This window comes from Marmota monax, unplaced genomic scaffold (genome assembly GCF_021218885.2).
Source record: "Marmota monax isolate L192 unplaced genomic scaffold, Marmota_monax_Labrador192_F-V1.1 WCK01_AAM20220418_F8-fsc00307, whole genome shotgun sequence".
NCBI lineage: Eukaryota > Metazoa > Chordata > Mammalia > Rodentia > Sciuridae > Marmota > Marmota monax.
In genome coordinates, this window is record NW_026695211.1 from 1,648,542 (window position 1) to 1,671,599 (window position 23,058).

A 23,058-nucleotide genomic window follows, 5' to 3' on the forward strand; every position below is an offset into this window, starting at 1 on the left:
CTCCCTCCCTCCCTCCCTCCCTCCTTCCCAGCCTCCCTCCTTTCCTCACTCTCCTTCCTTCCTTTTCCTCCTTCCGTCCCTATTCCGACTTCCTACAGCTTTAATTAATATGCATGTCCATGCTCAGTAGTACGGGCCACACTCCAGGGGCCGCGCCTCCTGCCGCCACCACCTCCCACTGGACCCTTGGCATTGAGAGGCCAAGCAGAAGCAACCAGAGGCGTGGAATGAGAAGGCTGAGCTCAGCTTGGAGCGTGGAGCCTGAGGACCCCTCCTTGAGCCCTGGTCCCCACCCCACCCCCAGTCGGATAGGGCGCCTCAGTGACCCAGTCTCCGGGATCTGGCTCTGTTTGCTTTGCAGCGAACCGACCCAGGGGCTTGGAGCGCGCAAAGAAACGCGCTAAATTGTACCTGTGCGTGGCCGTTCCCGCCGCCGCCGCAGGTCTATCTCGGGCCGAAGCCGGAGCCCGCCTTCTTGGGGAATTCTCCCGAGGGGGAGTGCGAGGGGAACCACAGTGGCTGCCTGCTAGCTCACTGCTGGCGCGCACACGCACACGCCCAACTTTGCCAAGCCGTCCGCGCCCCCCGGGCTCCCCCGCGCCCCCTGCGGCTCGACACTCTAGGAGACCTGTATCTCTCCAGGTCTGACATGAGGCTTCCCCCCACACACATGCACACCCTCCGGTGTGGAGGAGTAGAGGGCGGGGTGAGGCTAAAAAGGGGCTCATCGCTACATACTCCCTGACCAGACCAGCATTTCTCAAACACTCTATACCCGCAGGGGCACCCGCGCCAGCCCCGCCGCACCAGGTCCCCCAGACCTGCCAGTGACGACAGAGAGAGGAGGAGGGAGAAGGCAGGGCAGAGAGCCCAGAGCCCGGGAGCCCTGGCGACAGACGGTTCAACCGACTGTCATTCAGCACTTTTATTATCGGGGAACTGGGTGGGAAGGTGTGTGTGTGGGGGGGGGGGGCGTTTGCAAGCAGAACTGCCCACTCTGGAGAGACCCTAAATTAGGGCGCTGGAGAAAGATTCTTCACGGACACATGTGGGGTGATTATGCTTCAGATGCACAGCCGGACCCTGTGGTCCCGCCGAAGCTGCAGTGTTGAGGTTTCTTACAGGGCTCTTACTTGGGAGGAGGCGTGATTTCCACGCTTGAGCGTCTTCGCTCCCCACCCCCTCTCGGCACCAGCCAGTGCGCGCCACCACCTGAGCCAGGGAGAGCCAGGGCGCACGCAGTCTTCAGCTTGCTCCCTTCTGGCTCTAGGGAGACTTGGCTCTAAGCGGGTCTGCCCGACGCACCGCCACCCCGTCCCCCGCAAAGGGAGAACTCTTTTACTTTTTGTTTGGAAAATACGGTCCATTTCTTTATTTATCTCTGGGTCTCCCAGGAGGAGGGCGAGGGAAGGGAGGGCAAGCGTGGCGGGCCGGGCCGGGGGAGGGGATCTAGAGGAGGGGAGGGGACTGGGTGTAGCCTGGAATTCTCTGTCCTCGTGTTCCTAGGCTAGCGCTCAGAGTCTCCTGGCAATAGCGCTGCCGCCGCTCCCCGCGGCTTCGGGGGTCGGGTGAGTGGGGTCATGACGCGCCGCTGGGGCTACCCAGGGCCCCGCCCGCGCTGAAAAGAAACGCGTTAGCGCCGCCCGGAGCCCCCCGGGCGGGGAGGCGGCGGGGGTTGGGGAAGGTGCACGGGGTAGGGCGGGGTGGGGGCGGCTCGGAGGCCGCCAGGCTGGGGGGCTCTCCGGGCGGGCGCGGCCGCGGGCAGGAGGGCGTGTCTCCAGCCGGAGGGGACCCTCCAGAGGCGCGGCGCGGGACTCCCCGATGGTGGTGCCGCGGCTCCCGGAGAGCTCAGGGTCTTGCCTCCGCCGCCGCCGCCGTCGCCGCCGCCGAGGGCGCCACCACCACCGCCGCCGCCGCCGCCGCCGCCGCCCGAGCCCGCGCCGAGCGTGCGCCTCGCCCTCCTCCCGCGCCCGCTCTGCTCTAGGATGCTGCGGCAGGTTCTGCACAGGGGCTTGAGGACGTGTTTCTCCCGGCTCGGCCACTTCATTGCCAGTCACCCGGTCTTCTTCGCCTCGGCGCCGGTGCTCATCTCCATCCTGCTCGGCGCCAGCTTCAGCCGCTACCAGGTCGAAGAAAGCGTGGAGCACCTGCTGGCGCCCCAGCACAGCCTAGCCAAGATCGAGCGCAACCTCGTCAACAGCCTCTTCCCGGTCAACCGCTCCAAGCACCGGCTCTACTCGGACCTGCAGACCCCTGGGCGCTACGGCCGGGTCATCGTCACCTCCTTCCAGAAAGCCAACATGCTGGACCAGCATCACACCGACCTGATCTTAAAGGTGAGAGGGGGACGGGTGCAGGCAACCTCCGCCAGCGCCGCTGTCGCGGCAAGGCTGGCACTGCGCGGGGTCCCAGCTGAGAGCGCCGCCTCTCCTATCCCAGGCGGTTGGTGCAGGGGCTCCCCTGCATTGCCTGCCCCAAGGCGGCCGCTTGGAGCCTCCCAGCCTACCCGATAGGGAACATCGGGGTCCGGGCCCGGCCCTCTGCGGCCACCCCACAGCTGCTGCAACAGTTGGGGCGGCGGCGGCGGCCACGGTGCTGTGGTCGGTGCGCTTGTTTTGGTCACAGCGGGCTTGGGGGCAGGGAGGCTTTGGAGTAACTGGGCCAAGGAGCAGCTGAACGAATGAGAAGACATTCAAAAAAGTCTTGCTACTTGACAACAAAATAGTCTGTTTGGCGACCGCGGGGGGTGGAATGGGATTTAGAGACACCTCACCCCTTTCCTCAGTTTTTTTTTTTTTCCTCCTTTCCTCTAATCCCGAAGTGTTTTGGGAAAGGCTGCTAGAGGGGGATTGGGAGGGGCAGAGAAATTTGAAGCGGGCTGGTGAGAAAATGCCTCCCACCAAGAAAAAAAAAGTACTGTCTCAGGCGAGGACGGGAGCTGCCCTGCTGCCCTCTCCTCCCGGAGCAAGGTAGCCATATCTGTATTAGGGGGTAGGAAATGATGTTTGTAATTTGCAGTTATTTCGTTTTTCACAGTAGTTCCACTCCTCTGAAATGCAAAAACTTCCTTGGGAAAAGAGGAAAACAATCGATCTACTTGTATTTGTGTGCATTTGAGCGTCGGGTCGGGGTAAGGGGCACAGGCAGAAGGCTGAGGGCAGCAGCCAGGTTGTGTGGCTCTGAGAAGAGCACAGGAAACGGAGCAGCTGGTTAGAGGGTGACACAGAAACCCGTTGTGCCATCAGCCCAACCCGAGGTGGGAATCTGATGTGAAAAGTAAGGTTAATTGTGGTAACTTTCAAGAAGTTCCTAAGAAAAGCAGAGGAGTCAGCACTATACATGGAAAAGTAGAAACCTTGAGGAACAAAAGCCAAAACAGGTGAGAATGTTCCATCTGAATCCCTGGGGATTGTGAGGTTTGTTTACTTCAAGTTCTCCTCTGGGGAGGGCAGACAGGAACCAGTCCCAGATGTGATATTTGTGCCAAAGATGGAAGATGCTGCTTTTGTGTGGGTTTCTCTGGTCCAGATCTGAGACTAGAAGCCAGTCAGATTTTTAGTCCACTTATCCCAAGGAGAGACTGCTAGTGAACCTAGGGAACACTATCTACCTCTTTTCCTCTCCAGGTAACTGCTTATCCCTAAGAGAAAAGCTAATTTTCCTCTATTATTTCCTTCCCCTGTTAACACATTATCAATCAGCAATTAGTAGAGAGAAGAATCTGGCTGGGGACTCCACAGAATTAGCACCTTCCACATTGAGTGGTTCATGATATTTTTAATGGCACAAAAATCATCACACACGTTCACTTAAAGCAGAACCTTATTAACATTAATCCTGAGATGTTTGCTTTTCTCATGATTATACTTTCAACATCAGAGTAGGGTTTTTTTCAGTACTTCAGTGAACATATTTTGACACACAGATAAATACTGCTCCAAATGCTCTCCCAAGAAATATGTAGTAGATTCATCACAGGCTAAAGGAAACTGTAATTTAGCCAGTTCTGACAGTTGGAAATGACCCATTTTTTGATCGATGATCTACTAAGTGATGTTTCTCTTTGTATTTTTTTTCCCTGAGATGCTTCCATTGGCTCCCCCCCCCCAACAAACCATCACGCCACTGTGACAGGCAGTCACCAGTCACATTCATTCTCAAGGTTAATGAGACATCAACAGGCATATCAAATCTTTTTTTCAACTGGATTCTTTCTCCCTATTTAATTTTGATCAGTTCAGGACAGAAAAGCTTATTATAAGAGAAGGTTGAGACTAGATAGAGTGAAGCTGGCTTTGCCTCCTTGTATAAAAGGCAACTTTAAAGGACAGTGGTCGAGTCAGTGGACTGTTTTAAGAAATGAGGTGCGTTTTTCATGTTCTAGATGTCTTGATAAAATCAAAATCAAGGCAAATAGCAGTCAGTACTCAATTCTAGCCAATGGCTCTGTGGTCAAATGAGTTCATACAGTTTATAAAAACCCATACTTATGAACCTAGGGAACTGCCTTCAAAATACGCATTTTTCTTTCTACATCCAACCCCTATTTTTGGTAGGTATACAACAGGGGGATAGGAAAATGGACCTTCAGTAGTCATGGTAATGTAAAGTGTGGGAGTAAGCACTTATTTTTTTTCTCTTTTATTTTCCATTTGGAAACACGATGACTTGTCCTTTACAAAAAGTGTTAGGAGTGAAAGAGTCATTGCTACTGTATTACTAGGGTTATTCTGAAACTTTGTTGCTGGCATCAAGGACAGCACCAACAATTAACACTACACAAAACCCAGCAATCTCTGACTGTTTTGTGGCATCACATTTGAAATAAAATGAAATGGTCAGAATATAAGCAGGGCTTGGGAGCTTTCTCAGGACTACCAAATCAGAGGAAGAAACTTATAGGGCTGTGTAGGGTACTTCACAGATAATGTTCCTCTCACAATGTTTTGGGGTTGAACCTATTCATCGAACCTACCCTTCTTAGGATATTAGTGTAGCTACTTGATGACCTAAAATAGACTGGGGGGGGGGGTAATGACAGAAAATGAAAAGAAAACCAAGTTGACTTTTTATAAATGTAATTGAGAATATCACAGAGAAAATATTTGAAAATCCTAGTGATCTGGTTCAAAGGTGTATTCTCAAATTTGTTCAAGTAACACAATTATACTCTGATTCTATAATCTAGAATTTGACCTTATACTATGAGGGAAGTGACTCTCCCTAGCAATGGTTTCCTCTGAAGATTTCGGAGCAAAGATGTAATTTTGGGCAAAATGGATGGAACCTAAGGGTGCCGGTAAGGGTTCAACTATTAATTTCTGAACCTCTTTCAATAAGTGTTGATCTTCAAAGTCTTCATTTCACTAGAAAATTAAGTTTGGCTCATTATATTTTTAACAGAAAATCCACAGGGTTCATGTCATAGCAAATTTCAGAGTAGGGCCTCACAAGCTTTATGGATATTTTTTCATAATCAGCTAACATGAAATACAAGATCACATTTATAATTGATCTGGGTTATAACCAAGACAATATTTGATTTATCCCAAAATCATATATGTCAAATATTGGTGTAGCTAACTCCTTATGCTTATATTATCACCTTTATGCTACTTTTTAGGTTATAAACATATAGTATGTTTAGATGTAATATACTTGGGAAAGTGTCATTATCTCATTTTATAGATGAGAAAAGCATTCCTTAGAAGTTAACTGACTTATTCATGGAAAAAACACAAGGACAGAACCAGGACAGTGATACAGGGTTTTGGACTCCAAGCCTAGTGCTTTTTTTCACTATAATTCTCTGCCTTTCATATGATAAACTACTTGAATGAATTAAAATGTACATTTTTGTTACCCAAGTTAAATATATTTGACCCAAGTCTTGTATCCCATCCCACACTACCGTTCTTTCAGTGATCATTGGATGATAAGTATATTTTCATGATTTTGTCTGATGTCAATAAATTCTACATATAGAAATTTCAGATGCTCAAAGTAAAGCATTAGATATTTGTATTTAGCTATATACAAGATAGAAAGAATATTTACTGGAAAAAAATCACTGGGTATTTGAACATAGCTGTTTCCTATAGGCATGTTTTTCTTTAGCAGGGTCCAGGTGGATTCAAGTCCAGTGCATCAAAAAGTCCCTGGCAGATGGTCAATAAATACTTGTTGAATGGACCTTCCCTAGTTTGCTAAAACATTTATGTGATTATTAAATAAAATTATCCATAAACTACTTTAAAATATATTTTCAAAATGACATTTTTATTTTTACAGTTTTACTGGCAACTTTTAGGCTTTTTTTTTACCAAGACACCATTTTCCATTCCTTGATAATATCTATAGGCATATCAAAACATAATTTGGTTTTAAAATTGGGTAGGAACATTTCCTTTGTTCAATGCCTTCTTCAGAGGATGTTTACTCCCAAACCAAGGGAAGGACACATCCTTACTAAGCAGATGTTCTTCCACGTCTGTTCAAATATCAAGTCTGTTTTATTTGTCCTTTACATTTAAATACATTAAATAGAATTAAATTATAAGCAAGATTAATAGAATTTAACTTGGAGTTACTTAAATCAGGCTTTCCAAGTAGGACAGCATAACTGCTAGCTAAGGGTCACGAAGACCTGGTAGCTACATTAAGATCCTAATATTTCCAAAAACTATCTGAACACTTTCAATTATTATGACAATTCATCATTTCTTACTTTACAATCTAAGTTAAGCACCTAAGCAACCTACCAAGACCCTGCCTCAAAATAAAATAAAAAGGGCTGAGGATGATGCTCAGTGGTAAAGAGCCCCTGGGTTCAATTCTCAGTACCAAAAACAAAAACAAAAAACAACTAAGTTCAGCAAATTCAAGCCTAGTTTTGAACTTAAATGCTTTTACATTTTTAAAAGATTTTAAAAATATAAAACAAAGAAGGCTATGCAGCAGGGTCTGTAGGTGGCTCACAAAGCCTAAAATATTTACTATCTGCTTCTTTGCATACAAACTTCCCATGCTGAGTTCCAAAATTCCATTACTGGAGCCATTTTAGGACGTCAGTACTGATGAATTAACCTGGAAGGCAGTAATTCTCAGCGGGGGGAGGTCATTTTGCAATGCCTGAAGACAATTTTTGGTTGTCACAATGGTGGTGATGGGCAGGCTGTACTTTTGGCATCTAGTGGGAAGAGTTCAAAGATGCTGTATGCTGTAGTGTACAGCATAGCCCCCAGAACAGATAATTGTCTTTCCTCAAATGTCAGTAGTGCCAAAGTAGAGAAATCCTTCTTATGTTTTTGTTTTTATTAGGATTTTTTCAGCTACATTGATTATGTAAAATTTAAAAATGCCAAAGAAAAATTAAATCTTATAGAACTTTGGGGACAAATATATTACAATCTCTAAGGTGATGCTATCTTTGGCAATTAGGCAGACACCATATTTTCCAATGTAATCTTCCCCAATATGCAGTAATCTTGCTCCCTCTATAACTCTGTCCCTTTTGGTTTAAATCCTGCCTGCTATAGAAGAACCCAAGAAACTGAATGCAATCTAACTTATTGAATGGCAAAGCTGCTGAACTGACACAGGCCTTTAAGACATCTCAGTTAGCAGAGTGCCCATTATTAGCACACCTAAAGGCTCAATCTGTAGCAGTTGCCCACTTAAGACAGGATTCTTCTAAGAGTTTAGAAGACTACTGTGAGTGGTGACCTGTCAAGGGGGCAGGAGGCAACACTTTGTTGCCTAATCCAGCTGCTTTGCTTTTCTGAGTGTAAAAGGACAAAAGAAGAGCTTGCATCCAAGGAGCATGTTATCAAAGATCCTTGGGTTCTTAAAGGTCATCTCTGCAGACATTGATGCAGGAATCTGCTCTTAACATCTCAGGGTTCTTTGTCTGATGACAGGTGCTATGATGCCTTGGGCAGTCCAGTCTCTTCTGTGAGTTATTCAAGTGGCAGATACTCTTTTTAAAAAGATTGAGCCCAGACCTGAAAGGGCAGCATTTGTGCATTTGCCCAGCCAGTCAATTGCTTTTTACACTTTATTTTTGCACTTAGGGGAAAATTAAGAAGAGATTGAGGTCACTTTTCAGTCTCCTTTCATTTTATAGGAAGTATGTCCAAATAACATAAGTACAATTTCATTCTAGTGTTGCCTGACATTTAAGTACATTTCATTTATGTGACTAAGTATCTCAAATGCCCACCCCACTTAACTCATTTAGATTTGAGGATCAATCTTTTTCTTTATCCATGCAGGTAAACATTTTGGGCAAACACTGGTTATTCATTTAAACTGAAATTTCAGTATAAAGCCACAAGAGGAAGCCCAATTTTTTAATGACTCATGGTATCTTCATAGATGTCATATTAGAGTTAGGAAAGGATGATTATTTTTCTAAGTGGACACAAACTCTAAACCTCTCAGGATTCAACAGACCTATAAATCTCACAGAACAGTTGAGAATTAACTGGCAACACCTTATGATAAATAAGAGGAGAAGTAAGCTAACAGGATTTATTTGTTTTCTTCCTGAGAGTTTGCAGCATCCCATGGCACAGGAGCTAGGGCACTGTGAGATGCGGGTGAGCTGATCAACATTGAATTGTGGGATGTGCCATCTGGTATGTGACTTTGGGGCTCAGTATGAGCCCCAAGTGATACTTGAGATAGGCTTAAAACAGACTTTTGAAGTCACCTGCTTGGTAGCACATCACAGCAAGCAGGCCTGTCTGCAGCACTGCCTGTGTCTCCACCACATACCCAGAAGGCCACAGAACTACTGAGGAATCCTGCCAGACTGATTTAATGACCAGCAGGGGAGGTGAGTAATCTCTAACCTTTAAAAGACAAGGGGGAAAAAGGAAATCAACACCAGTTGTTATTTCATATGGGAAGCCCTGAATAATATGTCATAACATGTCATGCCTTCAACTTCAGAATTCATTTTTTTTAACAAAAGAAGGCAACAAGGGAATAGATAAGCTATTTTTATCTTCTTGCTGTCTAAGAAAGTCTCTTGAGAATATTGTTTCTGGTATTTTAGAAGATCCCCATTGTTAGGACTTCCACTTTAGGTTTAACTCGCACCGAGTCAAGATGATTTATTTGAGTGTAAAGCAGTTATCTTGGGAGGTGATATCAGAAAATGCCAATAAAGAAGTGGGGAAATAAAAGTAGGGAGTAGCAATTAGCCCAACAGGAATGAAATACCAAACAAACATCCACTGTGGGCATCCAGGGCTCATTCTCACTGGGACTCTGGGAAACACTGTAGAATAGTGTCTGAGAAATCCCAACTTATGGGTAAAGAAGCTGGTTATTCCCCAACTCCAGTCTATGTGTCTGCCTGTGATGGCAATAAATCATTGGCATTTCCATACACTGAATTAGTCCTTATGACTGGATTTTTTTCAATATTCAGACAGAGCACTACAAGTGCTTGCAGTAAATAAGTCTGGCATGTAGAAGTGAGCGTGAACTGAGAGGATATGGGTGGAACCCTAAGAACATCTGTCTTAAGGGTCTCAAACCCAACCAGAGTTATACCTTTAGGAATTTAGGGCCAAGTTTCCAAAGGATATCCATCCTTCACTCTACTAGATGTCCACAATCCCATCTCCATGAAGCTAATAAGCATAGCTGTTATTTTTTTTAGTTTGACAGAAACAACTGGATGCTGGTTAAGATTATTCTAAACACATGGTTTTAGATGCCAAACCTCCACATTTGAGAGGCATATCCATTCTTTATGAATACAGAAGTCCGCACGTCCCCATCTCTTAGCCCCCATCTTCACACGTATACTGTTTTTGTTCTCCCTAGAAATAGACCCCCTCCATTTAAAGTCCAACTCACATGCTTACTACTTATGAGGCTTTCTCAGATTCATGTCTTTCCTAAATATACCTGGTTTACACTTATATTCACATTCTTTAATGCTTAACTGCAGACCAATATATAATTTGCTATATGGTCATGCTATAGTTTCTCTTGCGCAAGATCACAAATTTTTCTAAGATAGGAACAATGTCTGATACTGCCAAATCTCTCCTAGACCCTAGCATAATGTGGAGTGTGCAGCAGGTGCTTAATAAATTGTTGCTGCTTGATGGCTTAGAGGATGGGAAATGTGTTCTCCTTCGCTATTGATTTTTTGGGGGTCAAATAAATGTTTTGCCTGGTAGCATGAACACATGATTTCTTCAGATATATCTTCATCTTTCATCCTTGACAAATCTTGGTTTCAAACTTGTTGATAAGCATCCATTCTGGGCTTCCCTGCTGGCATTTACTTTATGAGGAGAAATTCTTAGAAAACCAAACACCTAACATCCTCCCTTCCTCTGGTTCAAGTTAAACTTGACCTTAGTCCCCATGTAAGAAGGGGGACCACTCTGCAGTTCACATAAGTATCCTGGAAGTCTGCTATTCACACTACAGAAGGATTTATTTGCTTGAAGCAAAATCTCAAAACATTGGGCCACACTCACACTCAAAAGTAAACATGATACACACTTTAAAATCAAGGACAGATGGTTTTTCCAGCCATACCAATCAATGTTAAAGTGATCAGCATTCTGATGTTATTTAGCCCTGCTCTTCTTTAGAGTGAGCCCAGGATAACAAAAAGTATTGTCTATGAGGAGAACTTAAAAAATGATACTGGTACAAAGCCAGCATATGTCTGAGCTTAATGAACATACTAGAACTATCAATTTTTCAGCTTTGAAGGTGAATATTCTTTTGCCTATTTGTCTGTGAAGCTCTCCCACTGTCACTAATACCATGACTTTGTCAATTCCAACTGTCAGAAGAAAAAACACATCTCTGCTATAGAGCTATCAATATAAGTGCTCAAAATATTTTTATGATATTTAATACCTAACTTTTGTGAGATCTGAGTTGTTGGATTTTGTTTTTATTCTTGTTGTGGTATAACATCTAGGCAAGTGGTCACACTGAAAGAAGTTTGATTGAACTCAGACTTTTTAACATGCACACACATCCCTTGTTAAAATACTGATTCTGATTCTGTGGGCTTGGGGTGGGAACTTCCAGTCTGCATTTGTGTCAAGTTCTCAAAAGAGATGCTGATGCTACTGGTCAGCAGACCACACATGGAGTAGTAAGGCTTAAATTAGCTGTTGTGAATAGAACACTGGATTTGGAATTAAAACAACAAAGTTCAGGTCTCAGTTCTCCTAAGTATGTAACTTTGGACAATTCACCTCAACTTCCTGAGAAACAGGTTCCTCATTTGCACTGGTGTCACAGTATCTTCTTCACCCACTTAAGGTAAGGATACAATGAGATAAGGTATGTGAAGGCCCTGTGTAACCATAGCCTTGTGTAGGTTGTGTTATCATTATTACTCTTTGCTTTGAAAATGACAGTTATTTTCTCATGTACTAGCTCTTTCAGAATGTTTTTTGCCTGTTGAGTAAATACACACATTTTTTCTTTGATCCAACAGGCAATAATGGGTGCTCAATCTACATTCTCAGTACTCAGATTGGCAATTTGCTGGTCTTTTAATGACTCCATCTGAGGCATTACAAATGACTGGATTCATCCTACTGCTGAGCACACAGCTCCTCCTCCTTTATAAAGTTCTTAGGCAGGCCTAGATGTCAGTAGAGCCTAGCCCTTTGCATTCCAACTCCAGATAGTTTCTCTGTGCTCAGAAACTTGCATTCATGCTTGAAGGCACCTTGCATACAAAAAAGCCTTCAGTCCCTGCCCAGGGAAGTGCCTTTGGAATTAAAAGCTCTAAGAGGCTATATAGGCTGTGGTTTCAAGGTTCTCTTCACCACTATCTATAGCACAGCATGCCAGAAAAAGGGATTCTCTAGCAATTTAGGTGGGAGAGTTGATAATTCTCCTCTCTCACTTAATTTACATGACTACAGTGTTTCCCTGGGAAATCTTGCCCACATGAGTAGATCTACAAGCACTTCAAAGGGAAGAGTGTTGTCAGAATTGCCAGAGATTAGGAAAACCAGGCAAAGTGATAATTGTAAAGCCCTTTGAAACTAAAATGTTGTAAAAATTTGCTGACTGAGGATTCTGATCATTTAGGTCAGTGTGCTTCCCCCCACCCAACACTTCTCAAATTTTCTTTTTATAGGGTTCTAAAAGAAATCAATAATTAGGCTCAAAATTAAATCCATCAAAGAATATTCCTCTGTCTACCTAGTTCTCTAAGCCTAATCTCCTCAAATACAATTAGCCTTAGTGTGAAGGTTACTACTGCTTCTCAAGTTTGAATGAGCTTCTGAATTTCCTGAGAATTTCTATCAACATGCAAATTCTGACTTAGTAGATCTGGAGCAGCAGGCCCAAGATTCTGCACTTTTAACATACACCCAGGAATGCTGTTTCCAAACCACACTTTGACTATTGTAGTGGCTTGGTGGACCTGAAGAACTTTTCTGAAACTTTGTGTATCCTGCCTAAATAAATACTCAGTGCTATTCAGTTGCCTCCATAAACTAAAGCAGTGAGTCTCCAACTTGAGTGGCTAGCCCCTGAAAGGCCTATTTAAACATACACTGTGGGCTCCACCTTCACAGTTTCTGAGTTAGTAGGTCTGGTATGGATCCTAATAATTTTCATTTCTACCAGTTCCCTAAGGTGATGCTGTTCCTCCTGGTTGGTACAGGGACCACACTTTGAGAGCACTGCTGTAAAGCATCCTAGTAATTAGCTGCCAGGACTAATTCCAAAAATGCAGTCTCTCCCTGTAGAAGCTGGCCAACAAATACAAGCAGGGTGAAAAAGTTATTTGTTCAGTAGTTAATTCTGAACAGTGCTATAATAGCTAGTGTACAAAGGGTACTACATAAATCTGAATATTTGAAGTTTACAGAGTAAGGCAGGTATATTGCACAGAGGGATCTGCTCCATTGCATATCTCCAGGAGCTGGAGTTTGGGAGAAAGGGGCTAAGTAGAGGAAAGGACATGCTGAGATGGAAGAAATCACATCCCCTACTCACACACATATAGTAGATGTTGCTACTGTACCCACATACATGATTGCCAAAGTTTCCTTTCTTCCAGAGATTTCCCACAAAGTCACCTGCCATTTGCCTTTGCAAAAACTTCCTTTGAAGCAAACCAGAAGTCACAGCAGACACAAATCAGAACTATGTGTTGTGTTTCTGACACAGTGCCCCAGTTGTGTTAGAGAAAAAAAAATTACTCATAGCACTTGTTAAAGAATGATAAGGCAGACTTTATAGAGAGAAATGAGGAACTTTGGCAGATACCCAGAGTAATCAGATGAGGAGTTAGGGGATTCTGGCTAAATGGAGTTAATTGCATTCTTGATAAAATCGGGAATTCTAAAAGCCAAGGCCTAAGTGGGAAGAGAGTTCAGGAGCTTGACTGGAGTTTGGTCAAAGACAGAGCCTTTGTCAGTTGTCAGAGGTGAGGTGTCCACAGGGACAGACCTGGTAGCTAATATTCAGTCTAAACAACTGTTAAGTGCTATTGGAGATGAAGAAATTCAGTAAGTACTGGTTTGGGCCTAATAGAGTAAGCATTGCTTAGAACCACAAAATTCTCTGTTTTAAGGCAATAAACTATTAAAGTGTCCTTGATCAAGTCACTTAACCTCTCTGAAAGTCTCAATTTCCCTGCCTATAAAATGAGACGAGCAATAGATGTTATGAAATCCACCTAGTCTTCTCCATAACAAAGGTCTGCTCTCCAGGGCAGGGGACCTACCAGAGCACAATTCTGAAACTTTATCTTATAGATTCTTCCTAGGGCAGTTCCTTCAATCCCCCTGTCCTACCTAATGAGGTTTCAGGGATTCAAGGAAGTAGATTTAAAGCACTGCAGCCAGGAAAGAGAGTAGAGGACAGGATAAAACATCTATGCCACTGGAGAAATACTTGTTAAGGTCATATCCCCAAGGTACAGGCCCACTAAAAGAATGAGATTACTTTGGAAGATTTTATAACATTTATTTGACTTCTTACACTTTACCACCATATCAATAGGACTGAAAGAGCAATAGGATACAAATTCTCTAAGGAGGAACATGTAAGGAAGCCCAAAGACAAAAACAGGACAATATAGGAATTTGAATCATCTGGTACCTATAGCTACAACAAATACTAACTGCATCCTTATTCCTAGATTAGCAAAAGTCCACACTCTAAAGGCCTACTTATCTTTGTTCCTATTTACATATATGTCCAGCTTTGGAAAAAAATACTTATTTTAGTTTATACAGCAGTGGGGATTGAACCCAGGGCTGCTCTGACCCTGAGATAGATCCCCAGCTCTTTTTTTTATTTTTGAGACAGGATCTAAGATGTCCAGGCTAGCCTAGAACTTGCAATCTTCCTGAGTAGCTGGAATCACAGGAGTGTACCACCACACCCAGTTTAGAAAAATGATTTCTTTATAGGCATGCAAAAAATAATTTATATAGTCTGAAATACAAAGCATCAGAACCAAACTCAGATATGACACAGATGTTATAATTACCAGACAAAGAATTTGAAATAACTATGATTAATACATTAAGGGCTTTAGTGGAAAAAGTAGACAACATCAAGGACAGGTAATGTAAGCACAAAGATGGAAACTCTCAGGGTGAATGAAAAGGAAATATGAAGTTTAAAAAAAACATGGTAATATAAATGTGAAATGGTTTTGATAGACTCAACAGTAGATACAACAACCAAGGGAAGCATCAGTGAACTTGAATATAGGACAATATAAACTTCACAAACTGAAACACAGAGTGTTAAAAGAGTAAACAGAACTCAAGCAGTATCCAAGAAATGCAGGATAATATCAAAAGGTGTAACAAATAAATTATTGTAATACTAAAAGAAGAGAATGAAGCAATACACATATTTTAAGAAATAATGACCAAAACCTTTAAGATTAATGGCATACACTAAACCACTGGTGGAGACAACTCAGAGAACACCAAGAAATGTAAATACTCAAAAAAACCACACAAAGCATATCATATTTCAAACTACAGAAAACCAAAGTCAAAAAGAGAAAACCTTGAAAGAAGCCAGGGGGTGGGGAGAACAAGTTACATAGAGAGGAACAAAAACAAGAACAGCATTAGCCTTGTCAGAAAAAAATATATGCAAGAAGAGAATGGAGTGAAATATTTGAAGTTCTGGGGAAAAAAACCCACCAAGTTAAAATTCGATGTCTATCAATGTCCTGCTTAAAAGTTAAGGATATATGGAACTTTCTGAGACAAAACTGAGAGAATTCCTGCAAAAAAAAATGTGTAAAGAAGTCATTCAGGCAGAAGGAAAATTATATAGAAACTCAGAACAAAGAGTATTGGAGAAGTAAATAAATGAAGATTAAAATAATTTTCTTAATGAATCTTAAAGCAAGAGTAGTAAGAATTTATTGAGTGATTATAACATGGACAGGTGCAATAAATGACAGTCATGGGCTGAGGCTGTAGCTCAGAAGCAGAGCGCTTGCCTAGCATGCGTGAGGCACTGGGTTCAAACCTCAGCACCACATAAAAATAAACAAAATAAAGGAATTCTGTCCATTTATAACTACAAAATTTTTTTAAATAAATGACAGTCATGTCACAAGGGATGTGAGGGAGGAATTGGAACCTCTGTTATAAGAGCAGTACATGTGAAGCATATAGTATCATTTGAAGGTAAATTTAGATTAGGTATAAATGTGTGTTGCAAGTGCTAGGGCAACCATTAATTCTTTTAAAAAGAAGTATAAAATAAGTATAATGGGGCTGGGGTTATAGCTCAGCAGTAGAGCACTTGCCTTGCACGTGCAAGGCCCTGGGTTCAATCCTCACACCACATAAAAATAAATAAGATAAAAATATTATGTCCAACTAAAAAATATTTTAAAAAAGAAGTATGACTGATAAACTAAATGAGGAGATAATTGCTCAATTAAAATCAGAGAAGGCAGAAAAGGGGAGACAAATGTAACAGAACAATTATAATCACAGTAGATATGAATCCAATTATATCAAGAATTGGCTTAAAAGTGGATGGTATAAATGCACCAAGCAAAAGACAATGACTATTAGAGTGAATTATGAGAAAACAAGACCCAACCCTGTTGTCTTCAGGAAACCCAGTTTATAAACATGAGAACTCGCATAGGTTAAATGTAAAAGGACTGGGCACAGTGGTGCATGCCTATAATCCCAGTGGCTCAGGAGGATAAGGCAGGAGGATTGTGAGTTCAAAACCAGCCTCAGCAACTTAGCAAGGTCCTAAGCAATTTAGCAAGATCCTGTCTCTAAATAAAATATAAAAAGAGCTGGGGATGTGGCTCAGTGGTTAAGCAGCCCTGGGTTCAATCCCTAGTACAAAAAAAAGTAAAAGGAAGCAGAAAGAGATACCACATCAATGCTAATTAAAAAAACTCAAGTTGCTATATTAATTTCAGACAAAACTAATTTCAGAACTAGGGAAATCATCAGGAATAAAGAAAAAGCATTACATAATGATAAAGGAATCAATTCTCCAAAAAGATACAACAATTCTAAACATGTATGCACCAAAATACATCTATGCATCAAAATACATGAGGCAAAAGCCTACAGAAATGAAAGGAAAAATATATAAATCCACCATTATGATCCAACATACCTGTCAGTAATTGATAGAATAAGTAGGCAGAAAATAAAGTATACAGATGACCTGGGCAAGTAAAGGGCAGGGTGTCTACTACTCTGGGAGGTGTCATGATCAAACTTTTATAAGGATAGCACTTATAGAAGTATACAGATTAAATTGGAGAAACAAGTCATTGGAGATGAGGAGACCCCTCCTCCACCCAGGGAGCTGTTGTAAGCCTGTAAACAAGAGGCATGAAATAGGGTAGGTATAAAAAGAGAATGAAGATTAGACCACCCTTTTCCAAAACATGTTCTACGAAAGTTCCATTTGGTGCTACAATAAAATTGAGCTCTGGAGTAACTTTGGCAACAGTGCATGTTGTATCCTATTACATGTTAGCATATTAACAACTTTAGAAAATTCTTCTGTAAAGAAACCTATTTAACTCTTTCCTGTTTAGCATTTCACAAATTTATTTGATGTGGACATTTTTTAACTTTCTTGGTGACCCTTTTTAACATTTCTGAGAACTTACAAATTTCAGAACATACACTAAAAATACTAGCCACAAAATAGGAAGATGGAATCAACAGTGAGGATTACCAGATCTGGGAGTAAACTAAGAGAAAGGGTGATTTTAGCTTAAAAGTTTCCCACTTGGGTGAGTACAAAGAGGGTGATGCTGTTAACCATAACAGGAAACAGGTGGAAGAACAAATTTGGAGGAAAAGATTCAGCTGTTGGATATATACCAGTTGAAATACTGCCATAGCTTGTATTTGCAAATCTTCAGGAGGCAGATGGAAATTCAGATCTGGAGTTTGGAAGAAAGGTGAGGTATTGATATGAACTGGAGATTGATCAACATGAAGGAAAAGTCAAAGCATGGAAGTGGAATTCATTGCCCATGAAAAATTTATTTTAATGTGACAAGATGAGAAGTGCCAGAGTTGGAGCCTTGAGTAAAACCAAATGTATAAATAGGCAAATGAGAAGAATCAAAAGGACACAGAGAAAGCTAGGTGGAGAGACAGGAGGAAAGACTTGAGCCATGAACCTCATCACAGGAGAGAGGGAGGTTTCCAATCAAACCACAGATATTTACTGAACACCTTTGTTAAGCACATAATAGACATCTAGACTATATCCCAAAACGCAACCAAAACTCAACAGTGACTTCTGATAAATCTAATAACTACTTTTCCATCTTCATCTTCTTAAACTTTCAGCAGATATACATAGTTATTAATATAAAGTTAAAGGAGTACATAAAAATATTTGAGACAGTTAATCATGGAAGATTTCTGGGGGATTCCAGTAGGCTCCATTGAGGCCTGAGCATAGTTTCTACACTACTATACCTCAGAGAACTGTTATATCCTCCAAAGATCACACAGTCTTCAAATTCCATCATATAACTCAGTGGTTCTCAAGAGGGGCTACATGTTAGAATTACCAGAGGAATTCAAAAATATCATGCCAGACCTCACACTCATTGATTCCTATCCCATTGGCCTAAAACCAGGGTAATCTACTCCAAATGTAGTCCATCTACTGGCGGCATCAGCAGTATGTGTATCCCTAGGACACTGTTAGAACTGAAGTCTCTCAGGCTCCATCCAGACCTACTAAATTAGAATCTACTTTGTAATAAGACCCCCAGTTGATTTGTGTACACACAAAAGTCTGAGAAATGCTGAACTACAGCATGGTGTGGAGTGGAGTCCAACCATGGGCATGATTTTGAAGTTCCTGTAGGAGATTCTAATGTACAGAGTTCGGACTGACTCCTGGATAGAGAAGGAGATAATTTCACAACTTCATTAAGCTCTTATGATAAAATTTCATAGCATTCTACATGCAAAAAACATACATAAAAGCTGATGAAATCCAAATAAGGTCTGTTGTTGATAGTATTTTATTGAAATCAGTTTCCTGATTTTGATAATGTACTATGGTTATGCAAGATATTATCATTAGGGGAAGATGGGTGAGAGACACATAGGATCTCTGAACTATATTTGCAACTTCTTGTTTTCAAATTAAAATAGAGCATTTTAAGCCAAGAAAAAATCTTGCCTAAAATGAGGAGCAGCTGGTCATCATCATCTAAGAAATAAACAGGCTCCATCATTCATTGGGGGTGGGAGGCATTGGATTTAAAGCAGAGGAAAGAGAACTTTGGATTCGTATCATAGAAAAAGAACTCTGATGACAGTATGGAGAGTAGACTTAAAGTAAAAATGATGACTTATGAAGCTGTTTCTGTCATTCATATAGGTTATAAAGGCTAGAACCAAATCAGCAACATGGAAATGGAGTAGGATAGGATGGATTTGAGATTTGGGAGACAAAATTGATAAGATTTCAGAAAGGATGCGAGCATGAGCCCTTGCCATGATTTAATGGTGTGAGAGTGGGCCCAGGCATCAGAGTTTGAGTAGTCCTACAGGTAGTTCAAATGGGCAGGACTTAGAGGGGATAGATCAGAGGCTCAGACTGAGGAAGCAAAAAGTGTAGATTAAGCCTCACGGGTTTCAAAGCACCCACCCAGAATGGGAGGGGAGGGAGTCACAAAAATATAGCCAGGAAAAATTAGGGTAGCAGTCTTTCCTCTTAAACATTTTTTTTTTATTTATAGACACAATATCTTTGTCTTATTTTTATGTGGTGCTAGTGCCAGGCAAGTGCTCTACCACTGAGCCAAAACTATAGCCCCCCTCTTACACTTTTTTATGTGGAAAAATTGTAAAGTTTTGAGTTAAAAACGTGTAAAACTTCCTCTTCCAGGAAAGTCTTCTTTGGAGGTGGTTTGTGTTTGCTCCTGTGCAGCTTTCTTTGGAATCCAGCCATATGCTGCAACAGATATAGTGTATGGCTGTTCCTGTCCCCACCCACTGGGACAGCAAGACAGCAGGCTCTGCAAATCCCCCTCAGCACTCACTGCTGAGAATCCCTAAGGTGTTTTGAGAGTATACACCCTGCCCTCAGACTAACAAGTGGAAAGTGTCAGCTCATGGTTGATGGACTGTCATCTACTGGGTGATCTGCCAAATCTACCAGTCTCTACCTCATAAAAAAAACAGTATGAGATTTCCTCACTGAGAGGTGCTTGCTGCCTATTGGCATCTTCCTTTATGCAGCCGTATGCAAAGCACTATGAAAATATTGCCAATTCAAAATGACCTGTTCTTGAGCATTTCAGTTTTCCCCATATGGACATTTTTGTCCCTTTGTTGCTTAAAAGGAGAAGTCACAAAATTTGCTACTGCCATTATAATAATGCATAAGAACCTCATAATACATAATAAGCACATTACAGATTATAACAATTATTTGAACTGATTAAGTGAAAAAACATTAAGGTATAATTTCAGGGATACTATGGTGTTCCAGGTTCCTCTGACACAATGTCTCAGCTTTCTATAGTTAAGTTATTTTCAGGGTAATAGAGTAACACCTAAGCTCATCCATTTCTTAAATGAACCCAAACTTAGTTCTGAGATCTATAGGATCTATAGGTTGGTTTATGTTGATTCTGGTAAAGCTTCTTCAGTTTGGAGAGAAGAAATGCTAAACTGAGAATTAAAAATCTCTTGACTCCTAATTCCAATGTGCTGTTCTTCTATTCTTTCTAGAAATGCTTACATTAATATCTTTCTGTGTATTCCCTTGAGAGCTGGGCTGGAAAAGCATTGCTATACTTTTTGTTGTTGTTTTTAAATTGCCACAGTATCTTTACTTTTACAGTCATAAAAGTATACGTACTCACTTTAACAATTAGCTATTCCCACATGTTTTGATTCCTCATTTGTTTGCTTTTGTGTTTGCTGTGCTTTGTTTCCTGAGTGTTTGAGAACTAGCTAGTACTTTCACTTCATAGCTTCTCAGTATTTAACTAGGTTTCAGGACTTGCAAATGGAAGCTGTTTGATGCATACTGATGTTGCCAAAGAAATAAGTATATTGGCTTATCAAGAACGTTTGTCTTGAGTGTTGTATGCCTATTCTTTGTATGAACTGTGCTGGGAGTGGAGATAGAACAAAGAATAAGATTCAGTTCCTCCTGTTAAAGAGCTGAATGAAGATGCCATTATAATATGGCAAGTGATGAACTATGTGTGTCCATACATAGGGCACCAGGGAGAACTTTATCTGCATTTACATGGAAGGCTTCCTGGAGGATGTGATGTCTCCACTGAGCCCATCACTCCTCATAAATACAAAATCCTAGAGGGAGGGGAGGGGACTATGACTTGGCTACTCACTCTGCAGCCTTTTCAGAAACAGTCCCAGTTTCTTATTTGTGCTGATTTGTAGCAGCTTCTCCCTCAAATAGAGGACAGGGCTCTAAAAAGTGCAATGTAGATTCTTTCTGCCTCGCATCAAATAACTCACTGCAGAATATCATGTTTATTAAATATTGCCAGTGTACCTCCCACAAAAAGAGAAGTGCTACTTCTCAGAAATAATGTAACCCTTATATCATGACAGAGGCAGTTACTCAATAGCAATGACACCACCAGACAGTGAGGAAGAATAGGTGATTTCTAGGTATTAAATTAAAACCATCATGGGCTTCATGAACAGCAACTCATGGATGAACATGCCAGCTCCATTTTGTGATAAAGATGAGGAAAATGTTCTTGGTACACAAAAGAGTACTGACCACCTGTGGTGGGCTTTTCTGCCAGATATTTTCTCTCTATTGTCTCACTCAAGGATCAATAGCACTACGAGATAGTAATTCAATTTTGATGATAGGGAAATTGAGGCTCGGGATGGATAAATTTCTCAAGGTCCACAGGAAGTGTCCTAGTTGGATATGAACACAAATCTGTATAACTCCAGCGTCAGGCTGTTTCTAGCATGCTGGGCTGCCTCTGGAACTCTTCTTTCGGTATTTCCAGTCAGTCTAGTCTTGAACTTAGATATTCTCTTACAAATCAATAAGGTAAAGACAAAACAATCCAATAACCAAAGGAGAAAAAGGCTTGAATGGACACTTTGAAAAAGAGGATAGCCACAGAGCTAAGGAGCATGCAGAAGGGTGCTTAGCTTTAGTTACCATGGAAATGCAAATTAAAACCATAATGAGATACCAATGTATACCCACCAGAATGATAAAATTTAACAAGACTGATAATACCAAGTATTGATGAGGGTGTAGGGCAACTGAAACTCTCATATATTCCTGGTGGCAATGTAAAAGAATGTAATCACTTTAGAAAACTTAATCTAATTATATGCCCATTCTGTGATCCTGAAATTTCACCCCTAGATCTATATACCCAGTGGTGTGCTAGGGCTGCCCTCCTAAAATCTGATTGGGCACATCTCTTCCTAACTCATATCCCCTTGGTAACCTGAAATTTGACCATGGAGAGAGTATTTAAAAACACCCGAGATATTTTTATTAAATAACTGATGGTTAAACATTTACCAGCACACCACTATATATACCTGAGAGAAATTAGGAAGTATATCCAGGAGTGTCCACAACAATTTTATTTATAACAACCCAAACCAGAAATAACACAAAAGGTCCACCAACAGGAAAATGGAAAAATAAATTGTATCTGCTCACAAAAGAATACTATACAGCAAAAATAACTAATTACTGATAAACAACATAGATGGATCTTATAGGTCATCACTTGAGTAAAAGATGACAGTTACAAAAAAATACATACTGCCTGATTCCAAGTACAGGAAGCTCAAGAAAAAGCAAAACAATGTTGATAGAAGTCAGAACATTTTTCCTCTCGAAGTGGTGGAGGTATTAACTGGGCAAGGACATGAGGGGGCTTTCTGGGTGCTATGGATATTCTGTCTCTTGATCTGAGCAATGTTTATATGGGTGTGTACATATAAAAATGCATTGTACTGTACACTTTAGATCTGTAAACTTTATAAATTACACCTCAGTAATGAAAAATGTACACACACGCACACACACAAATTCAGTGAACCCTGTGAGTAAGGCAGAAAAGTTGTAATACCATCCCAGAGTACAGAGCATCCAACAATAGTGAGTACCAACAAGAAGAAAAGCAGCCTGAATTTTGGCAGACAAACCAGCTCAGTTTTACTGACATCCGACACACTGCCATCATGGAGACTTTCAACACCTGTACTGGCAACAGTGCCGATGCCTAGAGAATTTGTCTCCACCAGCACATAATCCCCAGGCACATCACTGCCTGGGAAGGAATCCAGTGAACACATCAGCTGTCTCTCCCACACACCTACTGCCATAACAGCAGAAATACAGAAATGTAAAGATAGGGACTCTCGTCCAACTTGGGCAATATGCCAGCATTTGCTGTCAACAGAGAACACTGAAGCTTGAGACCTTACCTACTGAGATTTCCCAGAAGGACGCACAGAGGCTTCCAACTATATTGCTAAGCTTTTTTCAAATAAGTAAAGTCAAAAC

General features: G+C 41.5%; 1 protein-coding gene across 1 annotated transcript in view; it reads left to right on the forward strand.

The window, feature by feature from the left end:
• Positions 1 to 1,949: 1,949 nt before the first annotated feature.
• Positions 1,950 to 23,058, forward strand: part of Ptchd1 (patched domain containing 1) — a 53,494-nt gene continuing 32,385 nt past the window's right edge. The window contains exon 1 of the mRNA XM_046430586.2: positions 1,950 to 2,336. Coding sequence (XP_046286542.1) covers positions 1,986 to 2,336 — 351 coding nt within the window. The 5' untranslated portion in view covers positions 1,950 to 1,985. The remainder of the gene's footprint in view (positions 2,337 to 23,058) is intronic.